At 41.4% G+C, this 21,007-nt stretch overlaps 1 protein-coding gene across 3 annotated transcripts; it reads right to left on the reverse strand.

The window, feature by feature from the left end:
• Positions 1 to 2,063: 2,063 nt before the first annotated feature.
• On the reverse strand, positions 2,064 to 17,432 carry LOC100708566 (E3 ubiquitin/ISG15 ligase TRIM25). Of its 3 annotated transcripts, none has more exons than XM_003456566.5 (9): positions 16,616 to 17,431; positions 14,293 to 14,388; positions 10,528 to 10,608; positions 10,245 to 10,397; positions 7,860 to 8,019; positions 6,767 to 6,805; positions 5,907 to 5,981; positions 3,815 to 3,889; positions 2,064 to 2,867 (listed from the first exon to the last, which is right to left on the reverse strand). In XM_003456566.5, exons 1-9 carry the CDS (start codon positions 17,213 to 17,215, stop codon positions 2,329 to 2,331), a joined length of 1,818 nt encoding a protein of 605 aa, XP_003456614.2. In that variant the 5' UTR covers positions 17,216 to 17,431; the 3' UTR covers positions 2,064 to 2,328. The 3 variants fall into 3 exon arrangements, with proteins under 3 accessions (XP_003456614.2, XP_025764135.1, XP_019215862.1); XM_019360317.2 differs by having other exon boundaries at positions 2,823 to 2,867; positions 3,815 to 3,851; positions 16,616 to 17,432; XM_025908350.1 differs by lacking the exons at positions 5,907 to 5,981; positions 6,767 to 6,805; positions 7,860 to 8,019 and having other exon boundaries at positions 3,815 to 3,851; positions 16,616 to 17,432.
• Positions 17,433 to 21,007: the final 3,575 nt, after the last annotated feature.

Genomic DNA, 21,007 nt, shown 5'->3' on the forward strand with positions numbered 1-21,007 from the left:
CCCGGCCCCCTTCCTTCCGCTTAGTGTACAGCCTCAGGGTGCTGGACTTGGGATGAAACCCTCCATGCATGGTAAGGAGCTTTCTTGTCTTGATGTCAGTGGCTTCTATCTCCTCCTTTGGCCAACTTATTATCCCAGCTGGGTACCTGATCACGGGCAGGGCGAAGGTGTTGATAGCCCGGATCTTGTTTTTACCGTTCAGCTGACTCCTCAGGACTTGCCTGACCCTCTGCAGGTACTTGGTGGTTGCAGCTTTCCTAGCTGCCTCTTCATGGTTCCCGTTCGCCTGCGGGATCCCCAGGTACTTGTAACTGTCCTCTATGTCTGCAATGTTGCCTTCTGGTAGCTCGATCCCCTCAGTTCTGACTACCTTCCCTCTCTTTGTTATCATCCGACTACACTTCTCCAGCCCGAATGACATCCCGATGTCATTGTATATCCTGGTAGTGTGGATCAGTGAATCGATGTCTCGTTCACTCTTGGCATACAGCTTGATGTCATCCATGTACAGGAGGTGGCTGACAACTGCTCCATTCCGTAGTTGGTATCCGTAGCCAGTCTTGTTAATGATCTCACTGAGGGGGTTCAGGCCTATGCAGAACAGCAGTGGGGACAAAGCATCTCCTTGGTAGATCCCGCACTTGATGGTGACTTGTGCTATGGGCTTGGAGTTGGCCTCTAGTGTTGTACGCCACATCCCCATTGAGTTCCTGATGAAGGCTCTTAGGGTCCTGTTGATCTTGTACAATTCTAGGCATTCCAGTATCCAGCTGTGGGGCATTGAGTCATAGGCCTTCTTGTAATCAATCCAGGCAATGCACAGGTTGGTCAGTCTGGTCTTGCAGTCTCGGCTGACTGTTCTGTCTACCAGTAGCTGGTGTTTTGCGCCTCTGGTATTCTTGCCAATCCCTTTCTGTGCCCCGCTCATGTATTGACCCATGTGCCTGTTCATCTTAGCCGATATGATGCCTGACAGGAGCTTCCATGTAGTATTGAGGCAGGTTATTGGTCGGTAGTTGGATGGGACTGGTCCCTTCTTGGGGTCCTTGGGGATCAGGACCGTCCGACCTTCGGTTAGCCATTCCGGGTGTCTCTCGTCAACTAGCAGCTGGTTCATTTGTGCTGCCAGACGCTCGTGGAGTGCAGTCAGATTCTTCAGCCAGTAGGCGTGAACCATGTCGGGCCCTGGTGCAGTCCAACTCTTCATACTAGAGACCCTTGCTTGGATGTCTGCCACTGTGATGGTTACTGGACCCTGTTCAGGGAGGTTGCTATGGTCTGCCCTCAGATCCACTAGCCACTGAGCATTGCCGTTATGGGTTGCGTCCTTCTCCCATATGCTCTTCCAGTATTGCTCCATCTCCAGCCTTGGTGGTGCTGTTCTCTTATTGTTCCCTTGCCACTGAGAGTACACCTTTGCTGGTTCTGTGGAGAACAGCTGGTTTATTCTCCTGCCTTCTATCTCTCTTGTGTACCTCCGGCTGGCCAAGGCTGTGAGTCTTTGCTTGGCAGTTTCCAAGGCCTCAGGTATGGACAGCTTGCTGTACTTCTTAGGGAACTTCTTCATTGTGCCTTTCTGCAACTCCGATAGTTGGCTAACCTCCCTCCGTGCTACCTTGATTTTAGCCTCTAGCCTCCTTCTCTATGGAGGGTACTGCCCCTTGTGGCTGTTCAACTTGTAGCCAAGCATCTCACTGATCGCTGCTGCCGTATTGTAGATCAGCTTGTTAGTCTCGCTAATCGTGGCTGGTCCAGGTTTCAAGCTTGGCCATGATCCTATCTTTCAGGTCAGTTCCTCTCGCACTCATATATATATATATATATATATATATATATATATAATATATATATATATATATATATATATATATATATATATATATATATATATATATATTATATATATATATATATATATATATTATATATTATATATATATATATATATATTATATATATATATATATATATATATATATATATATTATATATATATATATATATATATATATATATAATATATATATATATATATATATATTTATTAACTTGTGTGTATCTGGTTTAAATGATGACACATGGGCTTTTATGTAATAAAGACCCGTCATAAAGTACACTGTAAAAAACATGCATGCTGTTAAAAAATTATGCAATTCTGCAGCTCAACCTGGCAGTTATAAAAGAGAATATTACAGTCAAAGAGAATTACAAAGAAAAGTACCGTTTCCCCACCACTCACTCATTATATTGATTATATCGATTAGCAGAGTGAACAGCCCTTTCTTTCAGAAGATAAATGACACGTCCTGGAAAAACATGGGGGCGTAGTTAGCTTCCCTCATGAGGGCAGATGAGAAGAGTTGAGTCCAGATCCAAACGGAAGGCGGGGTATAGCGGCTGAGAAAACGAACAATGGAAAGTGTGCAGGAGCACCATGGAGTCCGAGATGCTGTAAAAAGACAAATCTCCTTTCTGGCGCTCCAGAAACACGCCGATCCTGGGGGAGGGCGGTGCAGCGACTGTGGTCTTGCGGTTATCGTGCCATGCGGCATATCCAGCATGACTACACCTCAGCCGCCAAGAGTGTTCATTGCGCCCAAGCAGGCAGGGCTTCCCGCCACCTTTGCGTCCGATCCCTCGGTAGGTGACGCCTATGTCGATCCACCCACCGCCTCTCCACTCCACCTCCCAGTAGCTGGCACCACCAAACTGGCCCTCCCTGCACAGGACTTGTGCCACTGAGTCAAAGCGCTGTGGATGAGGCTGGTAGGGCTGTGGCTCCTCGCCACAATGCGCACCCTGGGGCCCCTCCAGGAGAACCAAGGTAGGATGAGCTGTGTCGGGGTCAAAGGTCAGATGGCACGAAACTAAAACAAGGAGACAGACAGAAAAAAGCTAACAGTTAAACACCAAAAAGGCTCTGAATGAAACAGCTGCAAATGTAGCTCAGTAAGCAAAGGATTTATGACTGATTGAAATGACTGGTCACAACAGGCCTTCCTAATGAGTTCTTCATTTTAGTTTCATCTTAAAAATTGTGGACATTCTGTTTATTAGAAAGGGGGATATTTTCATTAGCTAACAACCTGTGATTGACAAGTCTCTAGCCAATGAGAACACAGTTTCACAGTAAGATCCATTGCTTGCTGATCAAATCTGTTTTCAAAACACAAAGATGGCCATGATGCCATACCAACCAGCTGTATTCTAATTCTCCCTATTCTCCATTTGACTTTTCTCCTCTTATAATGTCAGAATAAAGTTGGCATCAGGAGAAAAGGTGCTATTAACTTCCTAAATTAGCAGAGAACTGAACCAGCTGTTGTCTTCTCTGTCAGGTTGTAGAGGTTTTCCCACTGACGTTAAGCCTTGCAGTATTTTAGTTGACTTTTTGGCACAGTGGACACAAACGACACACAGACACATGCTAATCCTCCAGTGACCAAATGAATTATTAAACCCTGACAAGGTGCTGGTAATGCTGTCATTGTGTCAGCAGGCTCAGTAGTGTTGGAACACGGTGCTGATCTTAATGATAGACCAGGATGTCATAAATACAGTATGATGGCCATCCATCATTGATGAGCATCTAGACTGAGGTTTCAGATTGCCCAGCACGATTCTCATTATCTGGTCAATTAGGAGGAAGCAGAACAAAAACCAAAGACTGAGGTGACAAAGCAGAGAAAGATGGGTAATGACAATCGGGGTGCTTGCTCTCAATGGGTGTACCAGGGACTGAAAAATGCACTAAAAAAAGGAAAAAAAGCATGCTTCTGAGTCATAATTAGGGGAAAAAAGATGATGTACTTACACCTGAGGAAAGCTGCCCTCATCCTCTGATCAGGCACCTGCAGACACAGAGAGGACAGTGGGAACGACACTGGCGCTGCCCGAACGAGACAAAAAAGAAAGAGAAAAGTGGCTGCTGAACAAAATTGTATCATTAAAACATTTTTTTATCTTCTTTTGCTTAAGCGGTAGAGGGAAGATGAGCAAAATATTGAATGATTGTTGAATAGCACGTAGGGAACACCACAAAAGTTTTCAAGTTAACAAATGAAATAATTTCTTTGTACTTTAAACCAGCTTAAACAGAAATAGGAAACATGTTTACATGCAGTTTAGTAACTTAGAGGCAGTGTTTTCATGCTGTTGGCCCTTTATCATGATGGCTGACCGTCGCTGTGCAAGGTACAGCAGTACTAAGAGTGGCTGGCTTGGTTGCTAGGTAGTTATTGAACACATAACCTAACTTTTACTAGCATTTGTTAAATGTGTAACATGTTAATAATTAATTCACCATGATTAGGTTGACTCTGGGACACACGTTTTTGATTTCTAAACAAACAGAATCAGACTGTAACCATGTTAGAGGTTCTGTAAGGCGGTATAAGCTAAGAATTTAATGAAAATCTAATTAAGCGTTGCAGGATGGTCTGCACTGCTAAACTCTACACACTACCTTGTACATATTTCAACTTATGTAATGTTATTCACTTTAAAAGCCCCTTTAAAAGTGCCTTTCTAGTTTTATTGATTCCAAAAGCACAACACATTTATACAGCACTTTCTGTACACTTCAAGCAGGGTTCAAACAGTGCTATCCAACCCACCACCGTGGCACCTCGTAGCATGGTGGTGGAATGGTAAGTAAATAAAATCCCCACTGTGATACATTTTCCTTTGTTTTCATCTTATGCAGACCTTTCTCTGTAATGCAGTGACACTGGAGATAACACTTGTAATGTCGCTTTCCTTGAATCATAATCTGGTTACTTAAAAATTACACAAACGTTATTGTTGAGGCTTCTTGTGGGACCTGTTTCCTTTCGGCTAACAATATCTGACAATCAGAGGAAGTGTGCAGCTAGCTATGCCATTAATTTTAACACCCTGTTGTAGTCATGAGAGTAAGCCTCTTATCACACATCAGTTCACAAGTACCTGGGTTATAATTGTATTTCTCTGATGCACTGAGTAAAACCAGCCAAGTCCCTTGATATTCAAGAGAAGGCAACAGAAATCCCAGACTGGGAAGCGCACACCAAAGCAGTGCATTTCAGTTCAGTGTTATTCATATAGCACCAATTCACAGCAACAGTCTCCTCCCCACAGTATTACAGAGAGAACCCCCCAAATAAGGCGATCCCCTATGAGGAAACGTTTGGCAACAATGGGAAAGAAAAATTCCCCTTTAACAGGAAGAGACCTCCACCAGAACCAGGATCCGGGAGAGGCAGCCATCTCATGTCATTCGGATGGATATATTATATTTATTATATTAAATTATAGTCATGGGAAAAGAAACATTTCATATGACACTATGCAGCCTGGTGAAAAACTAAGTGCATGCTTACTGTTTTCATAGGGATGGTGAGCAGCAGCATAATCAAAAAAGGTTTTGAGATAAAGCCTCTTTTCTTTGAAAAACATGGCAGCACAGTAAAGCTGCATTTGAACAAACTGCAAGACTTGTGGAACAATGTCCTGTGGATAGATGAGACCACAGAGTTTGGCCAAAATGCACAGCACCAAATTTGGAAGAAACCAGCCAGAGCATATGAGTACAAACACCCCACACTAACTGCTAGGCATGGGGGTGGAGGTGTGATGATTTGGGCTCGTTTTGCAGCCACTGGAGCCGGGCACCTCGCAGTCTCCTCTTTATACCAAAGTAATCTACAGTCAGATGTCAGGTCATGTTCAACAGCTTCAAAATAAAAGAATCGGGATGTTTCGATGGCCAAGTCGACCTGACTGAAATGCTGTGTAATGAACTGAAGCAACATTTTAAAGAAGAGTGGGCCAAAATTCCTCCAGAAAAATGTGAGAGACTGATGTTTTTGTACAGAAAGTAAGTATTACTACATTACATTATATTGCATTATCTTTTTTCCACTTACCCCTGGTTGCATGTTGCCCTGTAGACAGTTGCATTTGCTGAGGTTTGGAGTTCACCGCACTGTGAATTCGGCCACCTCCCCAATACAACAGATATGAATGGTATGAATGATATTTGGTTTGAAATAATGTCACAACAAACAACATGCCACTCAGTCAAATTCACAAATTTGGAGAGTTTCCATTAAAAGAAAGAAAGAAAGAAATATCCCCTCTGAGCACATAAAACCTCCACAAAAACCCAATTTAAAAAAGCTCTTAGGAAAAAAATATAAATAATGAAGTAATAACAAATCTGCAGTTATGCCGGCAACTTTTTGAGGCTGCAGTTACAGCAGTGCTCTGAGAAAAATGCTATCAGCAACATGGGAACATGCAGTGTCCACTATCTCAGCGTGTTAACATGCTTATAAAAAAGTAAAAGGATGGGACGATAAAAATGTCTCAAGTTTGTCCATAAACAGCGGCAACGTATTTAACACAATGAATTTTAATGTAATGGTTTTGCTGCAAGAAACCTGTTTCACAATTTTAAAGCAATGAAATATTTTCTATAATATGTAGACTATTGCAGAAACTTGAGGACTGATGGATCTGCACTAAAATCCCTTAATCACATCAGGAAATTGTCTTTATTAGCTCCACTATCTTTGTGCTAACCCCCTAATATAATGTGGACGATGCTGCTTCCAATTACACCAAAATGAACAGATTAGAATAGAGAGGAGCTCATCCCGGTCCTCTTCAGCATCAGTAATTAACAATTCCACTCACTGTTAAAGGTCATGGAAAACCTGGTAAAAACGGGTCACCCTGAGCTTTGACTGTGCATGTTTGTGTGTGTTGTGTTTGTTGTGCTTACTTTTTACATGCTCTCCACCAGATTTGTAGTTATCATTAACTGGAAGTGAAATAATTACAACAATAATAATAATAATACAGTGCACATGCAACTCATATATGTATTTTGAATCCATAAATGGACTTGTTATAGGATCCAAATAGACTGTGAGTAGGGATGGGAATCGAGAACCGGTTCTCTACAAAAAACGGTTCCCAGTAGGCCAGTTCCTTGGAATCTTCCTGCCTATCGATCCCCCTTGCACTCTTGCTACGACCAGCTGATTTCAGTTCGTGTGTCGAAGGAGGAAAATACTGGCGCAGTCTTTGGCGTGGCTATGGACATTACATTACAACTTTGGCTCTTAGCAAGCACCTGCAAAGACAGAATGCTAACGCTAAGCTAACCAAGAGCCCAGAGTGACGTTAAGGCTGAGTGAATGCTGACCCAGCCCAGCACTGTGAAGTCAGTGTGAACTTCAACAGGTAACAAACTGATGAGCAGTCAGACTGCAGCCCCTGTTTCTACCTGTTCATGTTTCTAAAGTAGAACTCCTGTGTCGACTGCTTTAAAGTCTCTTTGTGCTGGTTTTCATCTTTGATTTGTGCTGTCAGCTTTGTGTTGACACCAAAATACTAAGAGAAAGATCACGTGTGTGCTCATCAGGATAGGGATCTGTGTTGGTGTGTGGGGCTGTAGATTTATATTGTTGACAGTGTTTCAGGTCATTTTACAAAGTAACATGAAAGGAACGTAACGAGTAGTATAACAAATGTCTTTCTCCTGGGTGTAATTAAGTAACGTACTGCATTACTGCAAAAGTGTTCTGTGTAATATCTGTAATAACATTTTTTATTTACTTTTTTGAGTAATAACGCCAACACTGATCACAACAAAGAGGAGAAATGCCTCCAACATGCACTAATATTTGACCACTCGGCATGTTATTAATTCCCATGAATGTAACATCTTTGATATTCTCATTGAGAGCCATTGAGAATTGATAACTCATATTGATAATGTAATTGGTAAATTCTTATCAATTCCCATCCCTAACTGTGAGTTGGTGTTAGCATCTATGAAGCTCATCCTGAGTCCAGGTCGTGCTACCTACCTGCGGGGGTGATCTTGTCGACCTCCTCCCTGCAGACCTCCTCTATGTGGCTACGGAGGTGGCACAGTGCTCTCCTGGCACCACTGAAGGCCTCCGTGGGCAGGGTGAGGGTGCCGGAGTGCCGACCAGTGGCGAAAGGCATGCAGAGCAGCTGAGTGGCCTGAGCCGATGAGAAAAGAGTGGAAACTATACTCCAGGCGCTACAGATTTGGCCCGCCTCCACCCCCACCCCCCACCCTCAATTCCTCGTACAATTAAATTTGAAAATAACACTTAGGCAGTTGCTGTCTTTTTCCACTAGCCACTGCTGACTCATTCTCTCCTTTCAACCGTTCTTCCTGCTCATAACTCGTTCACACATTAATGACTGGATCTTTCTAAGTACCCACTCAGGTGAGTTCTTATGTCCTCCAGGATGCATTAACGTAATGGGTGAGTATCCAATACAAGAGCTGCTAATGATTCAATTTTCTGAGTGAGAACAATCGAGAGTAAAAGTGGCTGATGTGCAGACGTCCTTTAAAGCAAAGCAGCAACCAATTCTGTTTTAATTGATGAGCCAATAACAGATAATTAATCAGCAGCCGTTTGGATAATTGATGATTTTCTGGAAAGAATTGAGAACATCTGATAGCCCCAGTGTCTCAAATGTGAGAATGTAGTCTTTTCTTTTTTCTACTCTGAGGTTAGTTCAATATTTTATCAGTTTGTTCTCACCCGTCATGGAATTAGAAAGATTTACAACTTCACCAATAAACCGAACACATGCACGTGCAAATTCAGGATGTGCATGGGATTGTGTCCAGTGACCCAACAACGTCTGTTTCAGTTTGCTGTGAAGGACAGGTGGTGAGCAAGGATGTATGTTGCCAAAAACCTCCCTGAGATGCCTCCGAATGTCACCAAGCTGACAGTGTAACCCTTGTTTAAAACAAATGGACCATTTAGTCTTAGCAGGTAAGCCAAATCTCACCTGTGGTGACGGAGATAAAGGCAGAGTCTGAAAAAGAAAATGATATCTTCTCTCTGGACAACCTTAAAATCCACGGTGAAATTGCAAATATGCAGTGAAAGCAGTGAGAAGGGGATGTTCACAGTATTAAGATTGTGCAAGTAGCTTCAGTAGCTAAAAGGGGACAGCAGAGAAATTTAAACTTCAACTGTAACTCTACTAGAGCAGCTTTGCATGATCCACACTTCAAAAACTGTTTATACACTACTCATAAAAATCAAAGGAACCCTTTTAAATGAGAGTGTGGGGTATTGGTCAGTTAAGTAGCAGAGGAGGTTGTTCATTAGTTTCACCTGCTTTGATGTTCATGAAATTAACAACAGTTGCACCAGAGGGGTTAGGGTTAGGGTTAGGGCAACAATGAGACAACCCCCAAAACAGGAATGGTTTTACAGGTGGAGGACACTGAGCTCTTCTCCCTCCTTATCGCTTCTGTCTTTGTTTTCCACTAGTTTTACATTTGGTTAGGTTAGGGTCAGCGTTGGTCAGTGTGGTACCTGTCCAGTAGCTTCGTGATGCCCTGGCCCAGATCTGGGACGATAGCCCCCAGGACACCATCTGTCATCTCATTAAGAGAATGCCTAGATGTTGTCAGGCATGTATACAAGCACGTGAGGGCCTAACAAACTACTGAGTACTACTTTGAGTTGCTGCAATTACATTTTAGCAAAATGGACTAACCTATCTCATCATTTGTTCATTTTGATTTTTGATGTGTCTTTTCATTTCCATCAAATGATGTGGTATCTTTTGATTCCTAACACATTATCGAATCCATATCAGTAAGGGTATCCATCATGAGTTGTTTGCTCCACTGAGATCGGACTTTTTTTTTTTCTTTCAGCAGTGTATGCATCTCATATTAGGCCTTGGTGCAGCTACCCAATTTCTTTTCTGTCTTCTCTGTTTAAGCTCCTTTCCCTGTATGGCCACCTTCTTTTTAAGCTTTCTTCTTTTTGATTGGTTGAGACTCAGAAACAGAAGGTTTGGTAGGTAATGGGAGGGGCTTCCGTGCTCATAACCAGAGCTGTGTGCCTTAGATGACTATATTTGATCTCAGTGACATAATAGAGGACCACAAGTAAAGAAAAATATTTCGGAAACTGAATGTTTAGAGCAGTCTGAAATCTTTTTTGCCTCACAAAGATCACATGTATGTATTTGTCCCTCATGAGTATCAAGTGTAGCCATGTTTAATGTCAGCATATGACAGAAAATAAGAAAACATATAACAGGTCTCCTTTAAGTAAGTATATAAGTAAGTGATATTAAAGAACGACTTTTAAGCCGACCTAGTGTCTTTCCATGAACAAACTTGTGTAGTAATGTAACAAACTTCCTTCCCTTTGTAACGAAACTGCATTCATCCTCACCTGTAAGAAATGAGCATTATCCTCAGACTGCAGCAGCTGGCTGATCTCCTCGTCTCGCCTCCTCAGCTCCTCCAGGTCCTTCTCCAGCAGCTCTATGTCACTTTCAGCTCTCGCCACGATTGCGCGCTCTTTCGCTTCCAGCCTCGCTCGGGCCTACAGCACACAAACAGAAGATTTAATTCCCTTACAAAACTGTGAACGTTTCACATTATTGTCCTCAGAGCTGCTACTGTTGCAAATACTGGCAATATTAGAACTTATGCTTCTAGCTCCTGCTACTCACCTCCGCCTTAGTTTTCTCCAGGCATAGTGCCATATCAGCAAACAGAGCCTCACTATCCTCCAGAACAGCAGATGCCGACACCTAAGAAACACACATTAGAGTAGAACAGAGCATGTATTTAAAGACCGCATAAAGCAGAGAATGTAATCTTCTGGAAAACTCTTTGATGGCATCCTCAACAGCCTTATGATATATTAACAGACATATCTTCATGACATACTTCAAAAAGAAACCCATGTCATTTCGAATGGCCTCACTCTCTACATTAGGAGTGAGAGAAATTCTTATTTCACAGTGTTTCAGACAATCTTATTGTAGTTTCATCCAGGCATACAACCTTTCTTACAATGAACACAATTATATGGGTAATTAACAAGTGGAAAACTTTGGTGATGAAAAATTACGCCAAAAAACAAAATGAGGCTGCCTCCAAAAGTGAATCCATTGAGACTCCCATGTTAAAATATCCAACTTTAGCAATGACACTGACAGGTCTATGGCCTAGTGCAAACACTTTATTTAACGTCTATATCAATTTCACCTTTACTATAACTGTATGGTAAGTGAATTTTTGTGTTACTCACTTGTTTGGAATTTTTTAGGGCATAATAAGGCGAGGTAGCTTTGACTGATGGTGCGCCCAGAAGAAGCTAGCAGCCATCAGTTAGGCGTCACCTTTGGTAATTTGAGTTGCTGAACTGGACCTTGTCTATTTTAGTGTTGGTGTCTCTCTGAGTGCTTGGGCATGGTGAGTGAAATTTCACTGTTTTATTAGTCTGTTATTTGGCATCAACTAGCATTTATTTGTGACTGTGCATGAAATATGCACGATTTATGGATGCAGTTTGCTAGCATTACTTAGTTCACCCGGTATAGTAACTTTTATATCTAATGTTGAGGCTTCATAATGTGGAAATCACAAACCAACAGGTTTGTTATGGACATAAGGTGGCCATCATTGCCCAGCTGTGGTTAGGTCCATCTTTTATACACAGTCTGTAGTATGTAGCCACATATTAGGGTTAAAAACTACAATGACAACTTGAACATTCAGAGAGCATTGTGGCACCGCACATCACCCCATAAAACACCAACAGTGAAGCCTGGTGGTAGGAACATCATGGCGTGGGGCTGTTTTTCAACATATGACACTGACAGACTTCACATAACTGAAGGAAGGATAAATGGAGCAATGTACAGAAACAAGACTCTGCTGCCATCAACCAGGATGCTGAAGATGAAATGATGGTGGACTTTTAAGATCGGAAGACAGCTTGTGTGGAAGAATGGACCAAAATCACATCAGAGCAATGCAGTTTTTCTATACAGGAGGTTTCTTGAAGCTGTCATTATCTACAAAGACTTTTATAGTAAGTATAAAATACATTTCAGTAAGCATGTCCAATTCTTATTCCCTGTGTCATATCACATTATTACACAGTACTTTTTTTCTTTATGTGTATATGGTGAAAATGTTATCCCAATATATTCACTGCAAAAAATGTTGACCAATTCAGTACTTTAAAGAGAATATTACACGTTATATTTGTTAAATTACAAAAATACATTGTGAATATTTGGGAACTTTAGAATTTAACCTTTTGGGACAGAATGAAAAATTTTCCCACTTAGTTCTTTGTAGGTTTTATGAGTAAAAATACACTAAATATAAACATTTAACATCCTGCACATTTAAGTAGATCCACTCAGATTTGCTACAGATTGAAGTTTGTTTGATTTTTCATCCACATGAAAATAAATGTCATTTGGCATTTTAATTATTATTTTTAGGAGGTCTAAAAATTGAAAAAATATTTTTTCATTTGCTAATATAGCAGGCAAACTAACCAGAATCACATGATTACGATTTGAACCCCCAGAGCAACAAGCCAAGATGACAAGGTATCTGTCTGACGTTACTATGAGCGGATAGAGTGACTTCCCAAGAGTGGATGGAAGGAGACGATGCTCGGGGGAGGGAGGAGAAACTGCTTTCCTGGAAGTCTGAAAGGGTGTCAGAGACACTAGAATACAAATTGGCACTGTACTTGGAACTAACACAATCCCCAGAGGGCAGGGTGTTTGTGTGCAGGGGAAAAACTTGCGTGAGTCTTGCCTACATTGCATAATAACAAATAATAACATGCAACTTAACTATGATAACCTGAGAGAAATTCACAAACAGTTAAAATAAAATGTGACTCATTTTAAAAGAGAACGTATGCGTGTATTTTTTTTTACAGCTGTAAATAACTTAACATTAAAACAAAAGAGATGGTTAGTCAAAGTATACAACTGATACTTGAATTAGAGGTAATTTAAAAAAAAAAGGATACATTAAAAATATTGAATGTCAAACAAGTAGCTGAAATTGAAAAAAAGACAAATATTAAATTATTAGTAGGAATTTCAAAACCCACATAATTCTCACTTAAAGCAGACTCAGTGTCATTATAGAGCATATGAATCATTAGTTTACAGGATTTTGTAAAAACAAACAGAAAAAATTAGTGGATTTTTACGCAAAAGTCTGAACAGAAAGAAGAAAAGGAGAGCACAGAGTTATTTCACAGTGTCTGTTTCAGCATCTTTCCAATGGTTTCCTGTCTCCCTTTGAATTGATTGACTCTTAATGGCTTTCCACCTTTCTCTCTCCACACTCATTTCAATGTCAGTGTCATGAAACATTAGTGTTAAAAACACAAAGAGGACTGAGCAGGTTTCCATCTCACATCACGCTCTGCAACACAGTGGTGTGGAAAAAAATGAGTAGAGCCAATGAAAACTGTAGCATTTTTGGGATGATTCACATCATGGATGTGCAGCCAACAGAGCAGCACCTTTTCAAAACTATGCCATGGAGACCTAGAGCAGTTCTGAAGGTAAAAGTGGGTCCAGCCTGTTACAAGCAAGGTGTCCTTAATAAAGTGTCCAGTGAGTGTAAGTTGCATAGATTTCAAACAGATATCAGCTTTAATTTTATATTCGACTGGTTGCTCCAGCAAATTCAGCCCAAGAGCTGATGTGCCACAGTGACAGTGGAAGTGTGTGCAGCAGACCTAAGACAGAAGAACATCACGCCTGCTGTGAGGCAGGGTGGTGGAAATGTCATGCTCTGGGGTTCATTGCCATGTCAACTGATGGAGAGCTAGAAAACTATCGGCATCATATCAAACTGCTTGAAGAAAGTTTGAGGGCATGTCTGAAATTTGAAATTGAGACTATAGTGGAACTTTCAAAAATGGTAGTGGTACTAGGCATGTTAGATCATCCACTGGTGGGAACAGGAGAGCCAAAGCCCACTAAAACGAAGGCATTTATCACAGAAGAGTGGTCAAAAGTTTCAGCAAGCCAGTGTTAGAGGCTGATGGATTAGTTTGTTTCTGCTAATTAGTGCAATACACCACATGTACTAGACATCTATGGACATTGTGTTCTAGGTTACATCTGGTTGGGCAGTCATTAACTTTAGAAAGGCATCCCGTTACAATTACATTTACTAAGTCATCTTTTAAGCCTACTAATAGCCCAATTACCATGATACATTTACCTATACCCAATGAGCAGTTTTCTACTGATCTGTGACAGAGGTGTCTCTATGGGTTTGTCCTTTCTGTAAGAGAAGCTGAGGTGCAAGTGTTGGGTGACAACAGCTAACATTTTCCAGGTAAATTCCTGGTGTACCAGTTCATTTCCTAGTACCAAGAACTACCCACAGGCCACAGAATCATTAAGACGTACTGAGTGTGTTTGTGTTTTTGTCACCTTGAGAGACTCCAAGGTTTGCTGAAACTCCTGCAGCTCTGTCTCTCCAGTCCGTATCCTCCCCTGGACCATCCTCTGAGACTCCTGGAGCTGGAGCTGACAGACAAACAGAGAAACAGATGGAGAGGTGGAGAGACAAACAATTAGAGAATAAGACATCCATTCAGATATTTGACAAGAGCATTTTTACTGCATTCGGTTGAATTACTGTCCATGTGGTGAAAGCTTGTAAAATATCTCATATAACACAGCTGTTATACAAGTGTCTTATCTTTTAAAAGACTGGTAACTGTTCATAAGCAACATCATTCATAAATGCTAAACTGAGAGGTAATTGCTAACTAGTTATTAGTTGGTTTGCAAACCATCATTGAAAATTGTCTGGATGGTTACTGTAAATCGCAGCTGATGTTTATGTCTTTGGAAATTGCTAATATAATAGCCCACAGCACATCCACAAACATCATGTGGATGGCTATGATAAAGATGAAACTGATATTAATAATAATGGTTGTTTTCAAACGTGCTGTTTGGTTGGGTTTAGGAACTGACAAACTACACTGTTAACCTAACAAATGATTTGCAAAGATAATGAAAGGACATTTATGGTCATTATGCTCAGGTTTAACTATAAAGTATGAATGCATTAATGCTGTTTATTTTAAAATGTAAAAAAAAAACCCCACTGGGAGCCGCAAATACTTTTTGACATCTAAAATGAAGATAACACTGTATATATTGTTTTTTATCTTTATGCTTTGTGTGAACAACTAAGGTGTGCTGCTTATGAAATCCATGAAGTGCTACAGAGAAAATTACATTATATTTATGTAATCAACACATTTTGAACTCTTAAATATAACAAAAGGAAAGACACCCAGCTGAACTAAAATGATCCATGTAGCAAACAAAAACTGTTGTCAGCCGCCACCCTTATATCGCCTTTGGGCTGTTGGAGCCTTGACCTGACTCTTAAAAAAATAATTGGAAAAAAGCACTATGCTGCTGAAAAATGAAAAATAGATATTTGCCAAATTCTGCCTAAATATTTTACCTGGTTAATGCGTGCGGCGGGGCGTGGTTTGCAGCGCCGCTGCAGGGGAGGCGGACGCACCTGAGCGACACCCGCAATCACGCCTCGCTGCCTTAACGTCTGCGCTATCTGTGCTGTTGTGTTGTTGGTGATGTATGTCGGGCTGTGAGCTGAAAAGCTACAGCCGGCTGTATGCGTACAGCAACCGTGTGTGAAAAGTGCTCAATGAAGAGATTCTCAAAAGCATGTTCATGGAAACATCGTCGGGTCTGCCGTGATTTGTTTACAATGGAACTTCTGCTCCTGAACCTCTGCGCACAGAGTCCGCAAATCGGGGCTATACGAAGTCAGTTTACGCAGGACTGTAAGCTGTCATCTGTCAGGCGTGAACGGTGTTTGGCTTTAACATAGTTCACGGTGGAGAACAGCTGCTGACATAATGTGGATCCGAAGATCCATAATTGGCCTACCTGGGGTTGAAAGTCTCGATAAATGCACGGTGTTTCGGCGGGTATACCGGCTTCCGCGAGTGTGACTCTTATTTTGAGCGATGAAAAAATAATAGAATATAATTTTATTTTTATATTTCAATATCACAATAATCTTCCAATTTAGAACTACAAGTTAAAAAGAACTAACATAAATAAAATACACTTCACCTAAATACTTCTAATTTATTTGCCCTAACCAGGCGGAGCCGCAGTATAAGGACTAAAGAGCCGCAGTTTGCCGACCCCTGGTCTAACATAATGATTGCAGATTAAATCTGAAGCCAGGACAAATAGTGCAGCTATTATTTCTGATGGCGTTTGGCACAGAACAGAGTGTGTTTTATCTTCTCTGTTCAGGAACTGAGACATAATTTTGCATGATTTAACTTCTGTGGCATCACCTCAGCCAACTGCTGCTGTAAGGCGTCCTTACAGTGCAATAGTTATAAATCTAAATCTGTTTAATTCATCGATTTCACTCTTCTTTGGACGCTTCCTACATACTAAAGTCGTACTTAGCAGCTTATTATCTGCAGTAAATTTTGTGGGGATTCTGTAAGTTCAGTTCAACACTACAAAATTAATTTGTAAGAAAAGAGAAAAAGCAAGTATTTCCTGTTTGTTTGATCAAACAATGTTTTTCTTTTTGGAAGTGAACAGAAGTTTAATGTGGATCTTTCCCGCTGACGTTCAAATCCCCCCCACACACTTTTCGGGGTAGCAGCGGTACCCTGACTTAATGTGAGAGTCTTAACTCTGTGCTGTATTATAAAATCCTCTGAGTTTCTCTCAGCGGTACCTGTCTCCTGGCTCTCTGCGCTTCCACACTGCGCGCTTCCTCCTGGTCAGCCTGGCACAGCAGGCAGTACCCGCTCCACTCCACCGCGCCCCCCGCCTCGGAGCCGCTCCCCTCGGGCTCCAGCCCCAGGCGGTGCTGAGCGCACAGCTTCTCCGCCACACATTCCACCGCTGGCACCAACTTGTGGCGTCGCAAAGTACCGACCTCACGGTGCGGCAGGACGTGGAGCTTGCAGAAAGACGCAAGGCACACCAGGCACGACTTGTCCGCCCTCAGTTTACTCTCCGCCGTGCAGAAGTCGCAGGGAACTTCCCCCACTCCCCCCAGGTAGACCTCCGGCGCTGTGTCAATCTCATTCAGCTTGAGTTTGCCGAGAACCTCGGCGAGCACCGTGTTCCTCCGCAGCACCGGCCGAGGGCTGAACGTGTCCCGGCACTGAGGGCAGCTGAACTGACCCGAGTCCACCCGGTCCCAGTAGCTGTTGATGCATGCCATGCAGTAGGTGTGTCCGCAGGGGATAGACACTGGGTCCTTCAAGATGTCCAGGCAGATGGGACACCTGAACTGGCTCTCCGTCACCGAGATATTCGCCTGAGCCATCTCAGCTTTGGCTCCGTCCACTTCCCCGGATCGGCTCTGAGCTGCCCGATCACTCCGTTCCTGATATTAACACAGGCATTTCCTGACTTCCACGTTATTGTGAAGAGGCGTGGTAAGCAGACAGGAATAGCCTTCCGCAATGTCATACCTCCCATTAGTTTAAGCGTCACATTTGTGCCCTGAATATTGTCTTACAGGCATGTATCGCATTAAGGTAGACAGGAAACTACAGCTAATTTACACCATGGAGCCCTACTCTAAAAAACTATCACAGATTTAACACCGTCTGTGAAGTTGTTTTAAGAAATAAGTGTTTAAAGTGTTCAAAGTATATTTAGCGCCATCTTGTTCCAGTACAGAACATGACTTCACTGTGCCGGTTGGTTGGTTGCTGCTAAAAGATATACATTGGTTTATGTTAACTCAAAAGCTGGAAAATACTCAGGATCTGCTTTTACTATTTGTTTCTTTAGCACTGGGCCTATACTGGCTGCACTGAAATGGGAAAAATCCACCTGTTAGCCGTAATACGTCAGTTTGTCACCATTTTATAAATGAGGACAGTGTGGAGGAGAACCCGTTTGAGTCAGGGGAAGCTATGGTTCAAGAAAGTGCTCTACAAACCATAACATTAGGGCTAACAGCTGGATTTTTCTATTACAGTGCAGCTATCCAGCACTTAAAAAAACCAACATAACACTAAAACAAAATGTACATGCTTAGACTTCCTTTTTGTTTTAGTTTCCTTCTTTTACACCGAGTTATTTGTTTCAGTAGTTTGCTAACATAAACTTATAAAAGTCTGTCAGCAGCAACAAACCAACCCATGATGTTCTGTTCTGTGCTGGCACTGCTAACATGCTCTAAAAACTTTAAACACTTATTTTTGAAACCCAACTTCACAGTTAAATCTATGACAGTTTTTTGGAGTAGGGCTGTATGGTGTAAATTAGTATTAATTCATGGAGTTTTTTTTAATGTCACTCAGAATCACACAGATGCAGAATAGCAAACTTTTACTGGGTAAAGTGCCATTATCTAAGGATGCCAGAAACCTTTGAAACAAAATCAATGTCTTTACGTCACTTCCACAGTAGCAATAGACATTCGCATGGCCCCTATCAATACTGTTCTTGGGCTATAATTAACCTAAACTGATGATGGTGATTCAGGATGACCTTCTTTTATGTTAAGGGTCAATTTGACCCATTCCAGTTTTTGTGTTGACCAAAGTACTGGTCATCCTTTCTTTTTCGTTTCTTTTTCTTTCAAATTGTACCGACGTTGGCTTTTCCTGGAAGAACTGGGCAAAAGTCTTGTCACTCCCAAGATCCAGAGCCGAGTCAGACCAGCTCGATCCCCAGTAGCTGCAGCTGTCATTGAAAAAGTCAAGTCTGCACCATCTGACTAATCTGCAATGGATCCAGTTTGGTGGTAGGACTGCACACCTTTGGCGCGGGAGTCACATGTTCGATTCCCAACCATCCTGGCTAGACCCCCCCATGCTTAAAACCAAGCCCTGGAATGGCGCGGCTATGTCTGCAGCTCGGACACAAGCTTTTCACTACATGTTGTACTCTTTATAATTGTGTATGTGACAAATAAAGGTTGTTTGTTGTTAGATACAGGTGTAAAGAAATGGAAAAGATGCCAGGTCCGTCCCTCACGAGAGGACATTAAAACAAGTATTTTTTGTGAGAAATTCAAGAAGTACATCTGCAGGAAGCACACAGTTACATTCTGTCCATTGTGGACAACATTGAAAATGTTGAACATCGAAAAATGGAGAAAATTGGGTACGTTTAAAAGAAATGTGTTTGTAAAGAAGGAAAAGGTTTTAGTAAATTGTTCTTACAAATAGTTCTGGAAATTCAAACTGTGTTGTATGTCTGTGTTTTAAATGTTTATCTAATGGAAAATAAAGTTGCTATTGTTTTATTGCAGTTTTTTTGACAATTCTGAGTGGATTTACACAGTACAGGCCAAAATGACCTGCAACATAATCAATGTGATTTTCTTTTCAACATATTACAAGGGTTAACCTCTTACCCTTGTATGTCCATTTGTCCAGTGTGCAGAAATGTTTAGGTGTAACAGTTGCTGTTGTTGATGTTAAGCCCAGCTCAGAGCATTTTGGACCACACAACTACTCACATCAATCCCCTCACATGACTTGTGGGCTACTTCTGATCTATGTAAGATTTGCCAGTGGTGGCTTAACCAAGCTGTGTAAAGCCCAAAGTATCACAGACTAGGCAAAATGTGTTTGCCAACTTGGTCTGGATTTTTTCAGCTTACCTTTGTAAACTCTAAAGATAAATAAATGTTACTCATTTCTAATTTTTCTGAAATATTATATATAAACAGCATTAACTTCTAAAATTTTAACATCTGTTAAAATATTTTTTAACTTGTAAAAAAGGTTATTTTTCTGTGAGGACTTTTAAAAACAGAAGCTTTAACTAAAATATAAATCAACAGCCATCAGTGAATTTCAGTTGTTCAGTCGGTCAGATTCCGCAGTCGTTGAATGTGGTGGCAGTGACATCTAGTGGCAACACTCTGCACATCCACGAGGCTTATGGGACGACAGAAGAGTTTTATAACACTACAGCTTGTGACGGACATGTAGTAGAAATGGACAAGCTAACACGTGAGGTTAGGCAGGGGTCTCCATAGAATATCATGTTCACACCGGATACTGCGGTCTACAGTGAAAGCGGGAAGCAGGTGAAAGAAAACCTGGGGATGTGGAGGTATGCTCTGGAGAGAAGAGAAATGAAAGTCAGTCAAAGCAACAGAGAATAAGTGTGTGAATGAGAGAGAGGCAGGTGTGACAGTGAAGGTATATGAGGTTAAATACCTGGAGACAACCATCCAAAGCAACAGACAGTGCAGAGGAGAGGTGAGGAAGAGACTTCAGACAGGGTGGAGGTGGTGGAGATGAGTGTCAGGGGTGATTTGTGACAGAAGCATAGCAGGACAAGGGAAGGTTTACAAACTGATAGTTGGGTGTGACGTGATGTATTGCTTGGAGATGGTGGCCCTGACTAAAAGACAGGAAGCTGAGCGGGAGATGGGCAGAACTGGAATGACACCACTGGATTGCCTGCTCCTCTTTGACAACCCTCAGTATACAGAAGTGCGCACAGCCCTGAAATGGTTATTAGAAGGTTTAGTAGCGCCCTCTGCTGACATGATGCTATAGCAAAGACTCACGGCTTATTTTTCACAGAAATTCAGTAAATCTTCTTCTCTTTTTAAAAATATTTATTAATATCTAAATATGGTAATGCAAATTACAAATGGTAATAGATGTGTGGCACTTATCTTACCCATCTGTGTTATTTTGAAACACAGTTCCCATGTAAATGTTTAAATCCAAGTGTGAATGAAAAGCCAAGACCATGAACCCTTTTTTTCTTTACAGACACCATGTATTGAAGTCAGTGCCAGATAATAAAATGAACATATTTACTATCTGAGAGCATATTTATATTTTAATGTGCATTTGTTTCTGTAAGTTACACGAGAGATGGATAATACCTGAGTTATAGTGAAAGTGCACATGACTTTTACATGCTTCGTTATAGTAATGTATCATGATTAAATTAACCAGAAACAGTGTGGCTTTATTGTGTCATTATATAAAAAAAGAAGAAGCTGGGTAGTTAGTTGAATGTTGTCTGCAATTTGACTGTTTTTTAATTTTGAACTGAATGTCAGCAGCAGTTCAGCAGCAGACTGAAGGTTAAGAGAGAGGGTTTTTCAGGTACTTAAACTCTGCTTTGC

This window comes from Oreochromis niloticus, linkage group LG6, assembly GCF_001858045.2.
Source record: "Oreochromis niloticus isolate F11D_XX linkage group LG6, O_niloticus_UMD_NMBU, whole genome shotgun sequence".
Lineage (NCBI taxonomy): Eukaryota > Metazoa > Chordata > Actinopteri > Cichliformes > Cichlidae > Oreochromis > Oreochromis niloticus.